This window comes from Emys orbicularis, chromosome 6 (assembly GCF_028017835.1).
Source record: "Emys orbicularis isolate rEmyOrb1 chromosome 6, rEmyOrb1.hap1, whole genome shotgun sequence".
NCBI classification, from domain to species: Eukaryota; Metazoa; Chordata; order Testudines; family Emydidae; genus Emys; species Emys orbicularis.
The window spans coordinates 100,359,831-100,379,056 of NC_088688.1; the positions used below are offsets into that span (position 1 = coordinate 100,359,831).

Sequence of the window (19,226 nt, forward strand, 5' to 3'; positions counted from 1 at the left end):
AGTAAATAAAATAACATTATTTAAAATGTGAATTAGCTATAAGACATACAATACAATTACATAGATACATATCAATACAGCACATTCAATCTGCCAAAAAATTAATGATTACAAAGCCAATATGGATGCTGCCATATTATTTATATATATATATAATATAGATATAATATATTATATATATATATGTATGTACAATGATTATAGCATTCATAATTGCACTATACCTACAACCAGTTTTAAATTACACGGTGTCTCATGAGGGAGAAAAAAATACAACTTTTGTTATTGTTGTTGTTTTGCATTGGAGGGGCGGGTTAAAGATGAACCACATCTCATTAGTATTCATTGTTAACTTTGGTACTCAACTAGTAAGCCATTCTTCCCCGCCCCCCCACTGCTCTGAAGGAGCAATTTCTATATAAATGCACTCTAGTGCTGCATGGTACTGTGGATAATCAGTCCAATTACACGTCAGACCTCTGAGTTCTCTGCAGCTTGCTAGCAGTCTTGTGACTGGTTAAAAACTGTTTTTTCAACCCAACCTGCAGAACAGAGCCTCATATATGTGTGTGCTGTCTTTGTTGTTTAAAAAAATTGCACATTTAGAGTTCAAAAGTAAGATCTTGCTGTTTCATTTAATAAATATTTCTATGGAACACAGAGAGGCTACTTTGTATTAAGCCTATTAGATATCTGTCAATCAATTAACTAGCAACCGTATCAAGATAGGGTCCTGAATATGATTACTCATCAGTAATTTCATGTTTCACAACTAAAGGTGCCTTGATATTACTGCAGAAAATGTTCCCTGTACTCTCATACTTTGACATAAGGACAGAGTAAAATTGTCTTTAAATTAGTATAGACAATATGCATGTGCATGATGCACCCAACAGCATTTTCACTCCCTGCTGTTTTTGGCATTCAAAATGGAACACTTTCTTAAAAAAAAAAAAAAGGGGGGGGGGGGAACATATGAGCTAAAACTTTAATTCTTTATCATTTGGCAGTTGTTTCAATCAGGTAGTTTCCCAATCAATCAATTTGGCATTTCAATTAGTATCTTACGTTTCAAAGCTATTGGTTTTGGCAACATGAATTTTTTTTATACAATAAAAATAATGTTTAAATTGTGGTCAAAAATATTTTAAAAACTCTAGCTAAAAAAAAACAACAAAAAACAAAAAATACAAACAAACAAACAAAATCAACCTGAAAAAACACTGTTTCAGGCTGCAGCCGCTGGGGAAAATGTAGTGTCTATGGCATTTTTGTTTGGCATCTATGATTTGAAAGAAAAGAAAGAAGAAAGGACACATGGCAATTAAAAAGAAATTCGATCATATTCCACATTGCCATTTTGCCTTAGTCATTTCATTACTGTCTTCTATGCATCGTTCTGATTTGCCATGTTATAGCTAAAGTTAAAATCCATGTTACTACAACTGCTGTTTTTGATCCCAATATCCTAGCCCACAGTGTGAAGACAGTTTGCAAAATATCCATGTCAAGAATTTTAAAATCACAGTATCAATACTTTTGATCTTTCAGAAAAAGTACATACTGTAAAATTAGAATGATTGATGGCTTAAATTGTGATGATAATATTTTCCTGATCAGATCACTGTAGAGAAAACAGTTTGCCAAGGAATGCAACTGGAAAAAAAAAGGCCATTGTACCTTTGAAAACAATAATAAAATGCAGCGGAGGAAAGGGGAGAGAGTGAGAAAGAAAGAGTCAGGGAAAGGGGAAATCAGCTTGATTTTCCCTCAATAGCAAAAAAACCCTAGCCTTTGTGAGTGCATGACTGAGAATTTAAAATACACTGAGTCACAAGGTTTTGCCTAAAAAAATGAGGAAACATGCTGTGAATGTATTTCAGCATCTTTTGTTTTTCCTCAATATAGTTTAAATAAAATCATAATATTTACTACAAACTCTGTGAACATTCACAGAGTCCAGGCCGGCAATAAATTAGTATTATGCAAGTCGTTTTCACAGATAATACAGTCCCTCTTGTATATCTTCAATTGCCCGAAGGGAATTTTGGGGGGCCTACTAGGCACAGTTAGACCAGGTTGTACTCCTTCAGGTTTAACTGTAGGATAGTGTCCTTGACAGCAGCAAAGACGAAGCGGATATTCTCTGTGTCTGTAGCACATGTGAAGTGAGAGTAGATAATTTTGTCACTGTCAGGATTCAGGTCCACGAACATCTTCAAAATGAACTCTCGTGCCGCCTGTGCATCTCGCTGGGGTCCTGTTAGGTTAGAAAAGAAAGTTAGTTTTTGCGAAAGCTAATCAAATGCACGAGCTTCTTCTTTGTCAGAGAGAATCCTACTATGTCTAGCACAGGGGTTCTCAAACTGGGGGTTGGGACCCCTCAGGGGGTTGCGAAGTTATTATATGGGGGGTCGCGAGCTGTCAGCTTCCACTCCAAACCCTGCTTTGTATCCGCATTTATAATGGTGTTAAATATATAAAAAAGTGTTTTTAATTTATAAGGGGGGGTGGCACTCAGAGGCTTGCTATTTCAAAGTGGTCACCAGTACAAAAGTTTGAGAACCACTGGTCTAGCAGTAGGTGGAAGAAAGTTGTAGTCTGTGATACCTGTGTGAGAGAAATAGGGAAAGATTATTTTATAAATCAACTCACACCATGCCTTTGCTCTTTTCTTCTCAGTAGGACCTTTTAAAATAAAATTGAGGGAAATTTCAGAGATAAAATTATGCTCATGAGAGCCTAAGTATTTTCCTGCCAATTATTCCCCTTCCCCACCAAGATACCCTATTAAATGGGAGAATGAAATGGACAATCTGTAACCACAAAGGATGAGCAAAACAGAAATCAATCCTTTTATAACTAATCTTTCAGTAATTTCAAAGGGTTAACCAGTGTTTGGGGTATTGTAATTCAGTGTACATGTTTAAACTAAAAACTAATCTTGTACTGTAACATTTACTACTTTTACAGCAACGTCTGAGGATTTTAATACAGAGTTTAAGTGAGTTACATTCTAAACTATGATGACACTGTCTCAGATAGAACTTCATTAATTTTAACGTTAGCTGATAATGAAATACCGTTGCTTTGTAGTCGATGCACTTCTGTTACAAAGTTGTTACATTACAAAAGTTAATGATCTAACTAATCAATTGTTTTATCTAAATTACACACAATAATTATCCTATTAAATCAAAATTAAGGCTGCAATTCTCAGAAGGGCATGCAGTCTATGTAACCAGGCTGCATGTTCAGCTATATGCACATGAGGCAAATGGACCAAACACTCACTCCCAACTTGGAATAGCCAATGTGCATCCATGCAAATCCAGTATTTCAGGGAATCGGCAGGAGTGGTCACCACATGTTGCTGCTTTCCCAGACCAGCATTTGTGAGTGTGCTCCAAAGTGTAGGGGCCCCAGAGTGTCTCAAAGAAAAGATCCCCAGATTTTTTTTACAATGGGCAAAGCAACATATTCTTCACTAGCTTTGTCTTTAGATTAAGCCTGGGGCAGACACCTAGCATGGAAAATTTCAACCCAAATAGTTAAAAGTTTGTCAAAGTTATAAACAACTGAAAACAGGAAGTGTTGGGACACCTTAGTAGGTGGGGCTGACCTAGGCTTGAAAGAATACTAAAAATAATTACTATTCAACTGTCAGCTTTCAAATAGATAGAGGATTATCAAACTAAAATTATGCTGAATTGTAAATAATAACTATGGTCTGATCCTTGTAGTTGTTCTACATGAGTGGATCCCTGCAACTGCACAGAACAATTTGCAGGACCATAACCTAAGTCTCTCAAATCATAAACTAGTGTTTTCCTAATCTTGGTCTTGAAAATTAGAGATACTACCTTTTTCAAGCCTCATCAAATTTGTAGCCTAATCTGCTGTTCACTCTCTGGTAGGGACAATGGAGCCTTTAGGTTAAGTACTCAGCCCTTCAGTCCACTCACCAGATGAACCTGGGACTTTTCTTCCACTCCAAGCAAAGCCTCCACTCAGATACCTTAAATAACGTCACTTTCGCCTCATGAAAACTTCCAGAATGTACATCCTGTGAGTTTCCTTAGCAACTGGTATGTGACCTGCATAATGTTCTCTGGAACAGGCACATTAAACCTTATATAAGTAACATAAAATTAGAATGAAGGAAACTCCATTATAAAAATGGAGTGGTGGAAGGGTGGGAGGAGTCAGATCTCTTTGAAGCACTGAAAGGACTTATGCCACGTTCCCTTCAGATATCCAGTTCTTAAAAAAATGTTCTTTTGCACTGTAAAGCCAAGTTAAATGTAAATATGCAAGAAAATGAATATATTTGGCGAAAAATTCATTGTGTTCAAAACCAGCAGCAAAATATCTTAAATTCCTGGAAAAAAAGATATGCTTTTAATTAGATCAGCAAGCACTCAGTTATAGGCTGGGTTGAAATTAGGTCCACTGATAACATGAGACTATTTCTTCAAAAATCTAAGCATTCTGAAGATATAAAACCCTCATAAATCTAAAATCACAAATCACAACAGCAAATCTCAAATAATTTAATATCACACAGATACCGTTCCACTCCCCACAAACAATGGAGGTATAGAGTAAAATCCTGGCCTCAGTGAAGTCAACGGCAAAATTCCTAGATTTTAATGGGATCAGGATTTCACCCATAGACTTTATACATTTTAGGGAAATCTTATTTAATATGATACATGGTTTGTGATTACTTCCAGTGAAGCTGGTGAAAATCTACCTGATGTTCTACCTGTTTTCCTATAGCCATTACAAAAAATACTACAAGGCTGTGGTCTATTTGAAAACATTAGAAGTTCTCAAAATTGCTGTTTTCATTTGTATTTTTTCTTTTTCTCGTGTTTTTAAATCTAGCATGTTATAACTGCATCTTCTCAACCATCAGTTAATCATTGATGCCATAAGTACATATTCTATTAACTCTGCAAACAACTGTTGATGATTATTGCATTACAAGCTTCTATGTACCATATAAACTAAATACATTCCTAAGGCCTGGTCTACACCGGAGGGGGGGGGAGGCGGTGATCTAAGTTACACAACTTCAGCTACGTGAATAACATAACTGAAGTCAACGTACTTAGATTGACTTACCGTGGTGTCTTCACCGCGGTGAGTCGACTGCTGCTGCTCCCCTGTCGACTCCACCTGCGCCTCTCGTGGCGGTGGAGTACAGGAGTCGACGGGAGAGCGCTCGGGGGTCAATTTATCGCGTCTACGATAAATCGACCCCCCACTGGATCAATCGCTGCCCGCCAATCTGGCGGGTAGTGTAGACATTCCAGTACATATTGCTTAGGGTAAGATCTGTCTGTCTGCAATTTATACAATGCTGTTTCCCACATATCCAGGGGCGGGCTCCAGGGTTTTTGCCACCCCAAGCGGTGGGGAGAAAAAAAAAAAGCCGCGATCAGCGGCACTTCGGCGGCAGCTCCACCACGCCGCTTTTTTCTTTGGTGGCACTTCGGTGGCAGGTCCTTCCCTCCGAGAGGGACCGAGGGACCCGCCGCCGAATTGCTGGATGTGCCACCCCTTTCCCCTGGCCGCCCCAAGTACCTACTTACTGCGCTGATGCCTGGAGCCGGCCCTGCACATATCACCATTGTAGTGTAAATGCAATCAGTATCTCAAGATCTGGAGCATGAATTCTGGTGTTGCAATATTACTTACCATCATACTCTGGGAAATAGTCAACTAGATGCGAGTACATAATTTTCTCCTCTAGAAGATCTTTTTTATTTAAGAACAGAATGACCGAAGAGTTCTGGAACCACGGATATGTGATAATTGTCCTAAACAGTGCTTTGCTTTCCTCCATTCGGTTCTGGAAGAAAATAAGAAAAAGAGAAAGGAAATGATGAGGTCACAAAATATGTTAGCTGTGTTTATTTTGCAAACGGAACCATTCCATCATATGAATTTACTTGTTGCTCCCTAGGGTTTTATAGCTTCAAATCACAATTTCTGTATAAACAGTTTGTTAAATCTGTAGAATGTTTCAGTTATGCAAGTTGAGGCTAATGTACAATAAGTATGATTTTTTTTTTAAATGGGCCATGAATGTTAAAGGTGTAATAGGAACTGACAAAGTCTGGCTATTTATGTGTACAGCTGTACACAAACCCACATTACTGGAAAGTGTGTGGAGAGAAAGCCAAATGTACAAAAACAAAGCATAAGAGCCGAGTTAAGGAGAGAGCATTCTTCTTTGTTTTCAATTTCCTAGTTTTTGTTGGTTTAGTGTTTCAACCTTAACTGCTTAACCACTACTGAAACATAAGCTGGATTTGTATTATTGTTTTCATAGTCCAGAAATCTATAATTATATCTGAAAGGACTTGTCTATATTGCAAAATTTTATTGTGTTTTAATACAACTGAGAAGAATTTAATCATCTGACATGATGCTGACTTTACTTAGGGGCAGTACAAACTGGGTTCAGCATTGTTTCAGCTAACTATGGTAAAACTCTTCTTCTTCCTCTCCTGTGAATAGCTCTAGACATAACTCTTGTTGCCCATAGACTTGCACAGCAGTAGCAACAGCATGACGAAAGTGAAAGGATTGTTACAGTCTAGCCATTGCCTGCAGTGTTCTAAAGAGCAGCAATGAAAAAATCAGGAGCCCTGCTAATTTTACCACTGCTTGGCTATAAGCCCCAGCATAGGCACTGAAGCCGCATGTACAGAGACAAAGATAATGCTTTATAGTTGGGTTTTATTTACTTGTGTGCTTTTGTAAATTTTACATTCAGTTCCTTGGGAACATTTTTGTTAAAAGAAAAAATCAACTCTGCAGAAATGGTTAGGTTAGTCCTCTCATAAGGGTAAGTTTCACATTGGTGGATAAACAACTGGAATTTTCAAAGCTCTGCAATAATTAATTAAATCTCACAACATACTTTTAAGACAGTAAATATGGGAAAACTAAAGCATAGAAGGTGGAAGCCACACAGGTACTTAGACGCCTAAGTCCCATTTTTAGGTGCCATTGTGTTCCACAAAACTCACACTTGGCTGCTGCCTAACCCTGTAGGCACGTAAACTCACTCAGCAACTATATTTTTGCAGTAAAAGTACCCTAGGTGCCTATGTTCCTCCCTTTGGGCATGCACACTACTGCCTCCCTCTAGGTACCTGGGCACCTATTTTCCACCTAAACCCCAGAGTGATCCACATATCTGGGGAAGATAGGCATTCGGCTGCCTAAGTCACACGTGGGGCCTGAACTGGTAGGCATGATCAGAGGCTGCCTAGCTCCACACAAAGCAGCTAGAGGGGTGCGGGAGGAGGTGGCCACTCTTATAAACTTTAGTCCAGTGTGTAGAGTACTCAACTCCCATTGAATTCAGTGGAACCAGGATTTCACGCAGAAAGTTCAAGTGACTCACTCAAGGTCACTATATCAAGACATTGGCATAGTTGGGCACAGACTCTAAATCATTAGACTGTCAAGTCTGTGCTTTAAACACTAGACCATGCTTCTTCAACATTTTGTATAGGCCAGAGGCAGGGCCGGTGCAACCCATTAGGCGACCTAGGCGGTCGCCTAGGGCGCTAACATTTGGGAGGTGGTGACCACGGTGGCCGGACCTTCCGCCACCTCTGTCGGGGGTGGCATTTCGGGGGCGGGACCTTCCGCCGCCTAGGGCGGCAAAAAAGCTGGCAGCGCTCCTGGCCAGAGGTTCTCAAACTGTGGTCCACGGACCACCAGTGGTCTGTGAGCTCCATTCAGGTGGTCCGCAGATAGTTCCCTTTAAGGTGGACAGCCGCATACAAGAGAATGAAGGGCCACCCACCTAATTAGTGGAGCCAGCATGGCTCCACTAATTAGGTACCTAGAGCCTGGAGAAGATGCACATGTAAGGTGAGGTGGTGGCCTTGGAGGGAATAGGGGGTAGATGGGAGGGGGCAGTGAGGTGAGAAGAGGGGGTGGGGGAATATGGGACGTGCAGGGCTGCGGTGACCAGAGAAAGAGGTGACTTTCCCCATTTCCAGGGTTGGGGCTGCCGGGGAAAGATGGGCCTCCTTCCCAGCCCGAGCTTGGGAGCTGCTGCGGTGGGGGAGAGAAGAAGAGACCCTCACTCCTTCCCAGCCCCAGCTCAGGGGCTGCCGCAGCGGGGGAGAGAAGGCACATCTATTGCATTAGAAAGGTAAGACTACTGATATTAAAATATGATTTGTGTGTTTTTATTTGTAGAACAAAAAAAACGTTAATTATTATGTTTTTTTATATAGCGTTTTATCCAAAGTGCTTTATACTAGTTAGCTAACAGTACAAACAACATTTGGAAAGATCATTAAGTTGTCCGCCGAGACCCTCAGCAATTTTCAAGTGGTCCGCGAAAAAAAGTGTTTGAGAACCACTGGTATAGATTTCTTGCCACAAACCTATGCCCAAATCCATTTATAACTCACAAAAGTAATTAAATTGAAATCATTTTTATTTCCAGTTTGGCCTTCATAACCATAGAGCTGTATCATAACTTCATCTGACATCAGCAAACCATTTCTACATTTCTGAATCCTTACTTTTGGATAACTTAAAGTTTGATTCCACTCCCCAAATCCCTAACTGAATTTGGCATTTACAGATACAGTATAGATCTTCGTTTGTGGGCTAACAGCATGTTCTCCTTCCACAGCAAATTAAAGAGCTACTGAAAACACTTTAAACCTTATGAATAATTAGCAAAGTGCACAGGAAACATAGTGGCTTGAATTACTAATGCAAGCTTGAATTATATGCCCTTTGCAGAACTCTTAATGGGAGTTGCAACATTCGCATCCAGCTATCTGACAGTAATGCAGAAGTCTCTCTCTCTGATTTTCACAACACAGTGTTACACAGACAAAACATGCCAGTTTGCAGTGGCAGATTAGCCACTGGGCCAATGGGCTCGTGCCCAGGGGCCCTGGCCAATTGGGGTGCCCCTGCATCCCGACCTGCTCTGCCCGCTTGCTCGGTGCTCCTGCTGGGGAGTGAGTTGGGGCATGGAGGCTTGCCCTGCTCCACCTGCCCAGCGCTCCTGCCAGAGAGTGGGGGCTTCCCCCGCTCCTCAGCAGAAGTGCCGGGTGGGCGGAGTGGAGCAAGGCCCTGTGCCCCCACCCCAGCAGGAGTGCCAGGCGGGGGGGACGGGGCGAGACAGGGCAAGCCCCTGCGTCCCGATCCAATTTCCCCAGCAGGAGTGCCGGGGGGACTGCAGGCGGAAGGGTTGGGGAGGGGGCCGCCACTTGCTCTGGCCCAGGGCCCCACAAAAACTTAATTCGCCTCTGCCAGTTTGCATAATCTTCTGATTCTTGTTCCAAGAAAACTCCTGAAATCTATGCTTGGCAAAGATTAGACAGTTAACATGTTTTACAGTTTCTTTTTCAACAGGATGCTAAACAAGATGAAGTAGAAAAAGCACACAGACTAAGTCAACATTCATACTTAAAACAGGTCTTTTACCAAAATTCATTTAACTTATTAACTCTACATGTGCAAGTCTGCATTACTACTAATAATGAAATTTTCTATGGGACACATACAATAAAGAAGCAACATCTCATTAATAAAAAGTATATACCATTCATTATAACATACAGTTATAAATTCCTTGAGTATGAAAGGTGCCATATATAGTCACCTTTTTTGTTCTTATAGGCTTATCAGTTACTGAAAAATTTGCAGTTTTGTATTTTACAGTCACACACTATAAAGGTATGAAATATTGATGTCATGCTTAGAACTCTGAGGGACACATTCTGTCTTCAATTACACCACTGGAGTCAATGAGTTTGCATAGGTGTAACTGAGGGTAAATTTCGCCCTAAGTATATAAAATAAATTTTAGTTACTACACTGTAAAAAATTCCTACAAAAAATTTTATTAATTTATCAGAAAAACAGTGAGATAGAAACAAGCAGATAATTACATATACAAATAAAGAAGAAGAAAAAAAGAAAGAAAGATGATAGGTGTTTTAATTTGCATTATGGGCCTGATTTTCCTGTCTTACTGATGCATATTAGGAATAATGCCACTGAAATCAACTGTTACACACTGGTATAAAAGAGGTGTAAGAGGAGGTGTGCGGTTTTTGTTTGCTGGTATCTAGGACTTTTAAGATAAATGGATGATGATTTACCAGAAAAATCAATCATCATCAGTATTGGTCTTATATCCCGAATGTACCTAGTTAGAAGACAGCAGAACACAGATTGACTGGCACTTGCATGGGCATAAGGCAGAGATCATCAGTCAGCTCCTCACTCTGCCCGGCAGTGCTTAATTTGCTGAGCACTGTTTCCCTTCTGAATATGTGGACAGTGGAGAAAGAGTGGCTCTGATTTCCCTAGCTTCAGTAGGGAGGGGAAAGACTTGCTCCACTCCCGTTTCTGATGACTAAGAGAGAGAGATCTCTTTGCTGAACCAAATGCACTCTGATGACCTTTTGAAGTCAGTTGCTATTGCCAGTGACGCACAGTCCATAGGAGCCCTTGCCTGAGAGGGCTAGTCAGAGAGTGTTCACCTAACTGCATGGAAAAATCCTGAAAAGCAAAGTTAGTAGCAATCACAACCAGCCCTGCCTCATTCACTGCACAATAATAGAAGGTGCAGTACAGAGCAAACATCGCACCTATCCAGAATTTTTAAAATATACAAACTAACATTTGACAGGCTAGCATGTGCACAGCAGCCCCCTTTCCTGTAGAACAATTAGAAAGAGAGAGAGAGAGTTCAAATTTCAGTATGCGGGTCACATTCAGCTCCGTGTCTGTATTTCACTGGATCCGGATGGTGCAGTTGACAGGTTTTCTCAGTGTTTTGAGCGTGGATAAAAACTAGCTAGTTGTCGCTCAGCCCAGTTAAAACAAAGGCAATACTTGTAAGTTAGAGGAAACCACTAAAGGAAATGGCAGAGGTAACATCTGCTCCTCGTCTCATGGAATTTGTCCACATTTTGGTACTTCAAGTTTGCAATTTTGTGAGTTCTCACTCAATCCTAAGTTATTTCTGGAAGTTCCCATAGTAACAATGACTAAGACTGGCTCTTTTTTCCCTTCCCCATCTGCTCTTGGCAAAGTGGATATTCCATTTTCCTTTACATGTGGACGGTTTTATAGTTATAATTAGAGCCCTACCAAATTCACCGTCCATGTTGATAAATTTCACGATCAGAGGATTTAAAACATTTGAAATTTCATGGATTCAGATGTTTAAATCTGAAATTTTATGGTGTTATAACTGTGGGGGTCTCAACTCCAAAGGAAGTTGTGGGGAGGTCTGCAAGACTATTGTGGGGGTGGGGTATTGCCACCATTACTTCTGCACTGATGCTGGCCACAGCACTGCCTTTAGAGTGTTTTCAATTTGATCCTAGGTGAAATTCAAGGTCATGGTTTGGACTTAAGGAAGGTCTTAGACAGTTGTTCTCCATGGTTTCACCTAAAGAGTTGAGATCACCTGGGATGCTCAAGTTCACGATACTTCTAAAACAGCTCACCCTTTGATCCAACAGAGTCTAAGTCTGTTGACTTTTAGGGCATGCTGCAGTCTTTTTTCACATGACTTTTTTAAGGGGAGGGAGGAATGGGAGAGTATGGGTTGAGTGGGAAAGATCTCAGGCCCCAATCCTGCAACTACCTAAGCATGTGCTTGGCTTACCCATGGGTGTAATGTTAAGCATGTACCTATCTGTTTGCAAGGTCAAGTCGCAGGTGTGTTTGGGGTGGGGGTGGATGAGTGTTAGTGTTTATAATGGGTTAACTAGGGGTTATTTTATTATTTTATAAAATATCAATTGTAAACACATCTTGAACACTGGATACATGTGGTTTTATGAATTGTAATAAATAAACGAATACTGAAAACCTAAGAGTGGGTAACCTATGCTCATACATCACAACTAACAGGCAAATACAATTTCAGATAAATTTTTCCATAGAGAGTTCTTCTAATACTGCTTGTACTCTGGTTTTCCTTTAAAAACAAACCTACTCTCTACTGTAAGAGCACAGATGGAAAACATTATTGCTCCATCCTGTAAACCTCATGTTAATTGCTATATAATAATTTGTAATGAATAATTTGATTTTCAAACAAATACACAGAAAAGAAAAGGGGTGGGGGAACCACTCTGAAAGTATTACAGAAAACACTGACCATTTGTGACCATCATACATGTGGGAGTACTTTCTCTTTTGAATTAATTAATTTATTTGGTCATCTGTTAAGAATAAAGCTCTTTATTTGCCTTTGTATCCTGCACAGGATCACATAATTATGTGGCCTATTTGACATAAAAACTAAAATAATACAAAACACACTTTGTGCCAAGTTCCTTTTTGGAGGTTAAAAATTAAAACAAAAATAAAAAAGTTGACAAATTTGATAATGTGCGAGCTGTTTTCAGCAGGACTCTTATACTAAAGGACTACAGAGAAGTGAGGACTTTTTGAACCCTGCTTGCCACACCCAGTTCCAGATAGGGCTGCAATCTTCCCCCGAAAAGACTGCCAATTCAGGATTGTAAGTATTACAGTCACAGTTAAAAAGATGGGTTGGATTTTCACCAAACCAACACACTTGTGCTGGCATTCCCCCTTCCAATCTTTCCTTCCGTTCCATGGCTGAAGATGGGTCATATCTGGCAGGAGTACATCTCTAGCTGTCCATCATGTATATCCTTGTTTGTAGGCCGTTTTTGTACAGGATAAGCAAAATGTGGCTACTTCCTGAGCACTGTCAAACATGCTCCTGAAACTTGGCCAACAGAGGCAGCGACTATAGCTATGCCAAGGTTAGCCAGCTCCAGAACCGACGATTTTGATTCTGCAAACCTTCCAGCCTCAGTTAAAACTTGGAACAAAGGATTGTTTAAAATCAGATTTGGAAAAACCTCCTGGCTATGGGCTAGCAACAGCAGGTTTAAACGTAACACATAATTTCTGCATATGCGTGCATGTACAATATATATACTGTAGAAACCATGAGACAGCGACTACTCAGGGGAGTAAGCACTGCACCTAACAAGTGTTTGCAAGATCATTTTGTCCTCTTCAGTTGGATACAATAGATTTTACTTTCTTGTAGATTTTTAATGCAACAAAGGTACCACAAGAGAACAGAGGTTTGGTTTTGAACACATCCCATACAAACAGTGGTTATTCCCCCAAACCCATTCTTCCTTTGCTCATTTAGAGCCAGAACTTCGTATGGGGTAAATCAGCATACCTCCGCTGGAGCTATGCCAATTTATACAGCTGAGAATCAGGCCCAACTTATGTGCTGTTATGGAGGCATAAAGTAAACAACAAATAGTGTATGGTGGGTTTTTTTTTAGGAATACTCTCTCTCAGATTACATATAAAGTAATGAGCATTGTGCCCAACCTCCAACTTGAGTAATTATTAGAACTGTGCAAAAATTGCCGGTGTTTGGTTTGTGCTGGCTGCTTACAGCTTCTGTTTTGTAGGTACTAGCTTGAAGACCCCAAGAAGCAAATCTGGTCACCTCTTCCATGGCTGCAGAAGGCCCCTTTGACGGAGAACCAGCGTGGTGCTGCTATTCGAGAGAAGAAGCCCCAGTGCGTGCACCTCTTCCAGCACAGTGGTGTGTGGGGTGGAAGGCATGACATGAACATGGCTTGGCTACTGAAGGTGGGCTCTGGGGTCTCAATGTAAACCTAGTAAACGTTGCCATGAAACCAGAGTGATTCACTATCCTGCTTCACTCCCTCGTTTAGTTATCTCACTATTGTCAGCCCTAAGTGTTCAAAAATCATGAGTCAGACCCATTCACTCATGAGATTGCCTTAAAAATCACATGATTTTTTAAAAAAGTAATACATTTGGGGTTGTTTTTATTTGCCTTCTTGGTTTTGAGCCTTTAGGACTTCATGTTTTCAAAGCTTTTTTCTACAAGTATGAGAGCTGGAAATGTTCTTGCTTTTTTAAATACAAGCTGAGAGTCTGACATAAGCCCATGATTCCATGAACTGACACTTTTGTGAGACTTGCCATCAAATCAGAAGAATCAGTAAAAATCGATGTTGTAAGGAATGGCCATGCTATTACCATTTCCTGCCTGTTCAAGCTTCTCAGTTCTCCCCACTGGCACGTGAATGCAGATGTTATTGACACAGTTATCAGTGGAACTGGAGGAGCGTTGCCCAAGTTACCAAATTGGGTGGGAGACAGTTCACTCTTCTCAGGAGGCTTCTCATGAAAGACCTATTTATTTGCCCATTCTGAAGGAACAGGCCAAACAGCACCCGTTCCTATTCCATCCCTCAAAAACAATCCCCAAAATGAGGAATCATACCAGTTGATTTTCCCAGAATACTATGGAGAGGATAATTTGCAGACCACCATCTGCCCTCAGAAGACACAGGTAACTGGAGGACTGTAAAAGAGAGGAAGGATCTGGAGACTGCCCAAACCCTCTACAAGGTTCACTTCAGTTTTGAAATTCAGTGGCAGTTTTGGGGTTTTGATGCAAAAGTTTTTCACAGCCCTTGTAATAATCTGCATGCCTTGATTTTCCTTACAGTATCATCTAGAAATATTTGGCTGAACTAGCTGGTGGCCTAACGCCACTGAATTCTGACCCATTATTCTTCCTTTCCTTTCCTCAAGTGTTATGTAGTGTAGATATACATTAGTAAGTAGCTGCTGCATTTTATCCCACAGTTAGTTGCATTTCACTGATGGGGAAAATGACTCATTTAATTTGTAGTGTACACTGGGATCCTTTTGAATAAAAGGTACAATGTAAATATGTCACATCACTTATTACAGAGTTTTAATTGCATTGACATATTATGGAAGCATCATAAATTATGACTGTAAAGGTCAAGGAAACCCAAGATGGAAAGAGAGTCCTGTAATTCAAGTTTTGCTTGTTTTATAATTTATAATAGCTTATAATACAAAGTTCCAACAATAAAATCCAGCTGAGAAAATTTTAGGAGGGGGGAGATAACCCCCTGGATAAACAAACATTGTAAATCTACTTAATTCATACTCACTTCTGTCTTTTACGGCTATTGACCACATTCACAATAGGCTTCGTAGTTAACTTGCAGAAGCAAGCTGTTGGTTACTACACTCACAAGCCCATCACACCGAAGGCATGTTGTGGCATTGATATGCTGGGGCCATAGCAGAAAAGAGGAGACATTTTTCCTGTTTACTGTTGCCAAATTGTGGGGTGGGGGATGGGAACAGATAGGAAGCTCACTCCCTGAAAATCTGTTTTTTTTTTTTTTAATTTTAATAGAAGGCTTCTTGTGAACAATTCTTGAAGCACCATTGGTGATGCTGGCCTCAGAAGAGCTCTTTGGTTTGTCTACTAGTCAGTGGTCATTGCTTACTGAACTGGGGGTTGAAATGGTAATTCCTCAGAATGAAAGGAAAAACATCCAGGGGACCCCATCTGGATCAGCTCTTTTTGAACCCATATGTGGCTAAGGTACAATCATAACTAGAGAAAGACAGTAATGTTCATTAATAAAATGTGGCCATAGGCATGTAACAGGAAGGTTATTTGGATGGGGGAAGGCTCCTCTAATGCAACTTATTTTATTTTCATCATAAAGCATAAATGCAAGTTACATTTGTTAGTCATATTAGTGTTGAGTGTTGTCTGTATTTAATACTAATAGTAACAAAACAACAAAAATATTATACCTCTGTAAATTAAATCCCATCAGCCTTTTTCAATAACACATGAAGATACACTGATAAATTCCAAGCCTTTATAAAGCCACACTATATATTTATATGGCATGGTTATAAAAAACAGACTTTTGGAAACTGTCCTGATCCTTCTGAAAGCAAACAGTAATTTTGCTTGCTTGCCCAGAGCAGAGCTGATTTGGCAGACCTTTTCCTCTGATTCAGGAGAGTCAGAGCATTATCGTGTATTCTCATTCATTGAGTAATAAAATCCCTTATAAGGCAACCCCTTGACTACTCTCTTCACAGCAATTTCTAATTAGTTACATGTTCTTGGGTTTGTTTATTTATTTAGAATACATATTATAGTGTATGATATGACGTTTTTGCATTTGAATTTTCAGTTAGCTGTTTTTCAGGTATTTTACAATTTTCTTTGTTGGTTCTTACGTTGCTAATTCATTTTCTCAAAGGAATTGCAGTAATAAATAAATAAATAAATAAATAAATAATAATGATACAAGTTTACAAAGCCCAAACTTGTAAATTGATGAGGTTCCCACCACCTCAGAAGAGAACAGACACCCACTTTCAAGTTCAAGCTTGAAGTTTATCTAGTGCAAACCATAATAAAATCTGTGGCTCAAAATCTGCAAACAGGCAACTATTAATAAGCAAGAAGAAGGGTGTAAATCTACTTTTTCCCATTTCAGAATCCTTACTTTTGTCTGTGTGCTCCTTTCAGAATTGAGCTTAGCTTCAAGACACAAGTAAAAGTAAAGATGGCTGCTGTTGGTTCTGAGTGCTGTGGGGAGAGACCATCAACAGTGCCCTTTTCTTGTCCTTATAAGAAAGGTACAGAGGAGGGTGTTCCTTAATGCCCTTTTAAAACTCTCCATGGTTTACAAGAATCTTCAGAAGCCACCATGGATAACCAGCAACTGAAACCATCAATACCACACATCAGCAGTCTGTGGCTTCTATTAAAAATAAAAGACCGCATATAAAACCTTTTATCTACTATAATGTTTGCCAGAGGAGAGTGAGAAATGAAGTGGGGAGCAGAGAGACCTCTCAGAAATCACATGGATGAGAAATTATAGCATAAATTCCAACAGAAACTGAACTTTCCAGTAAAATGTTGCAATGCAAATTCCTGAGCATGATGTGTATTATTACTGTTCTGTATTAGTATGACTTTTTATTAGTCTATCACTAAACAACTTAATATAATTACAATGAAGAACAAGAGCTCTATGATTGATACAATAACTTCCTTCAGCTCCCAAAACAAATAATAGGGGAAGAGAAGAAGTCACTTGATATCAGCAGTTACTCACACAAAGAATTCTGATCTAACTTTAAGCATATGAGTATGTTAATGGAACTATTCCTCTGCTTAATGTTAGGCACATGCTTAAGTGCTCTGCTGAATTGGGGTCTAAATCGCTCTGATAAACTGTCCTATTCACAACAGAGTGAAAAAAATCTACAGCATGCATACTGCTACCTCTGACTGGCCTCTCCCAGTTTGTGGCCTGCATGGAGAAAAGCCATAGTGATTGCTGTGCGTCTCTGGGGCTTTTGCATTTGGAGAAGGATTTGCCCCTTACTGTATTTCACTGAGATTTACCCATTACGAAAAAGAAGTAAATATATTTTACATTTTTACTCTGAAGCCAAACCTTCTATTAATAATAATTATTCCCATCTCCTATGCTCCACAGCTTTATACAGAGATTGGCTTCGGAATGATGATGAATTCTACTAATTAGCACATAGTAAAGGAATGGCTATTAAATGAGATGAAACAACATTTTTGGATTGGTTTTATTTCAATTTTTTTTTACTGAAAATTCCAAACAAATGAAATTTTCTCACTACACTTTTTAATTTGTCTGTAAAGTTTTTTTTCCTTTTTCTTTTTAAACCCAAACTTTGAGAAAAATTCTTGGACCAGCCATAATTACCTAACAGTTTTGATGAATAACTTTCAGACTATGGTGGTTCACAGAATGTCATTTGCTATACTTTATTTGCAATTTATGGTATTTGATTGGTCACATTTTACTTTCTCTTTCCTGACTGAAACTTTATAAGAGGAATAGCCAGTGGTGAATGAAGAATGATGAATTATGACTAGTGAAAAATGAATCCCAAATCATATAATTCTGGCATGAATGCATGACATTTTCACAACTACCACTGGTTGTCTGAATAATTGTGTGTAATGAATAGCATGAACTCAAGCACAGCAGTGAACTGAATCCAAACTATTCATAAATACGTTTACAAACCTGTTATACAAGTACGTTCACTGTACATTTGGTATAAATGCGTAATAGACCTTTTCGCTGTTTAGTTTAAGTATAAATCAGAAACTGTATGAGAAACTAATATGTGTATGTATGTGTACATTCGCGCATATGCGTGTGTATATTTTGAGCCTAATTCTCCTTTACACCAAGGCCACTTTACACTGCTCTGACAGTGTGGAGGGGCTTTAAAGTAAGAGTAATTATATTTACTTCCACTTTAGGACCCTCTTGCACTGCTAGAGCAGTGCAAAGTTGTTTTAAGTGTAAATGCAAATTATGCCAATAATGTTCAGTATATAACAGCAGCTTGCAAAAAGAGCTGTACAATATTTCGTATGCAGAAGCTTTAGGGATCACAGAAGGAACTCTGGAATTGTTTTTAGGAAAATGTATATTATAAACTAGAATAAAATAAAATTCAAACCAGCTGTTGCTAGCATGTTGTCCCATATGATTCAAGCACATATCCATCACTTTGAATCTTCCCTAAGCCAGCAATATTGAAATTTGCACTCATAGTCTCTGGATAAGTTTCTATCCAAACTGTCGCAAACACTTTCCGAATTAAGCATTAGCTTCTTAATTTGTTATATTAGTAAAGGGGATGAAAAAATACAGGAGGAAGATTAGGGCAGAAAAAGACTAGCTAAACCAGCTTTTAAATAGTTTCTCAGCTATTACAGAAGGTTTTCCTAGCTATGCTCCCCCTAAGCTGCGCGACCGTGCAGCAGCCTATCAAGAGCTGCACAGGCGCTCAGGGCTGCGACGAGGAGAGGCACCTCTCCCTCAGCCCTGGACCTGCTGCGGCCGGGAAGAAATGCTCTCCCCCAGCCCCGGACCTGCCATGGCAAGGCAGGGAGAGACACTATCCCCCAGCCCCGGACCTGCTGCGGCCGGGAAGAAATGCTCTCCCCCAGCCCCGGACCTGCCATGGCAAGGCAGGGAGAGACACTCTCCCCCAGCCCCGGAGCTGCCGCGGCCGGAGAGAGATGTTCTCCCCCAGCCCCGGAGCTGCTGCGACTGGGGAGAGGCGCCTCTCCGCCGGCCCCGGGCTGCTGTGGGGAAAGAGGGCTGGGGGGAGTTCTCTGTCTTCGCTGCGGCCCTGGGGCAGCCTGTACCCCAAGCCCCTCAGCCCCGGCTTTACCCCAGAGCCCACACCTCCAGCTGGAGCCTTCACCCCCCCCACAACCCAACCCTCTGCCCGAGCCC

At 40.2% G+C, this 19,226-nt stretch overlaps 1 protein-coding gene across 2 annotated transcripts in view; it reads right to left on the minus strand.

The window, feature by feature from the left end:
- Positions 1–2,069: 2,069 nt before the first annotated feature.
- Positions 2,070–19,226, minus strand: part of LOC135880484 (guanine nucleotide-binding protein G(q) subunit alpha) — a 209,702-nt gene continuing 192,545 nt past the window's right edge. For both annotated transcript variants that reach the window (XM_065406787.1, XM_065406788.1), the window contains 2 exons: positions 5,707–5,860; positions 2,070–2,260 (listed from right to left, as the gene is read on the minus strand). In XM_065406787.1, the coding sequence (XP_065262859.1) occupies positions 2,070–2,260; positions 5,707–5,860 (345 nt within the window). The remainder of the gene's footprint in view (positions 2,261–5,706; positions 5,861–19,226) is intronic.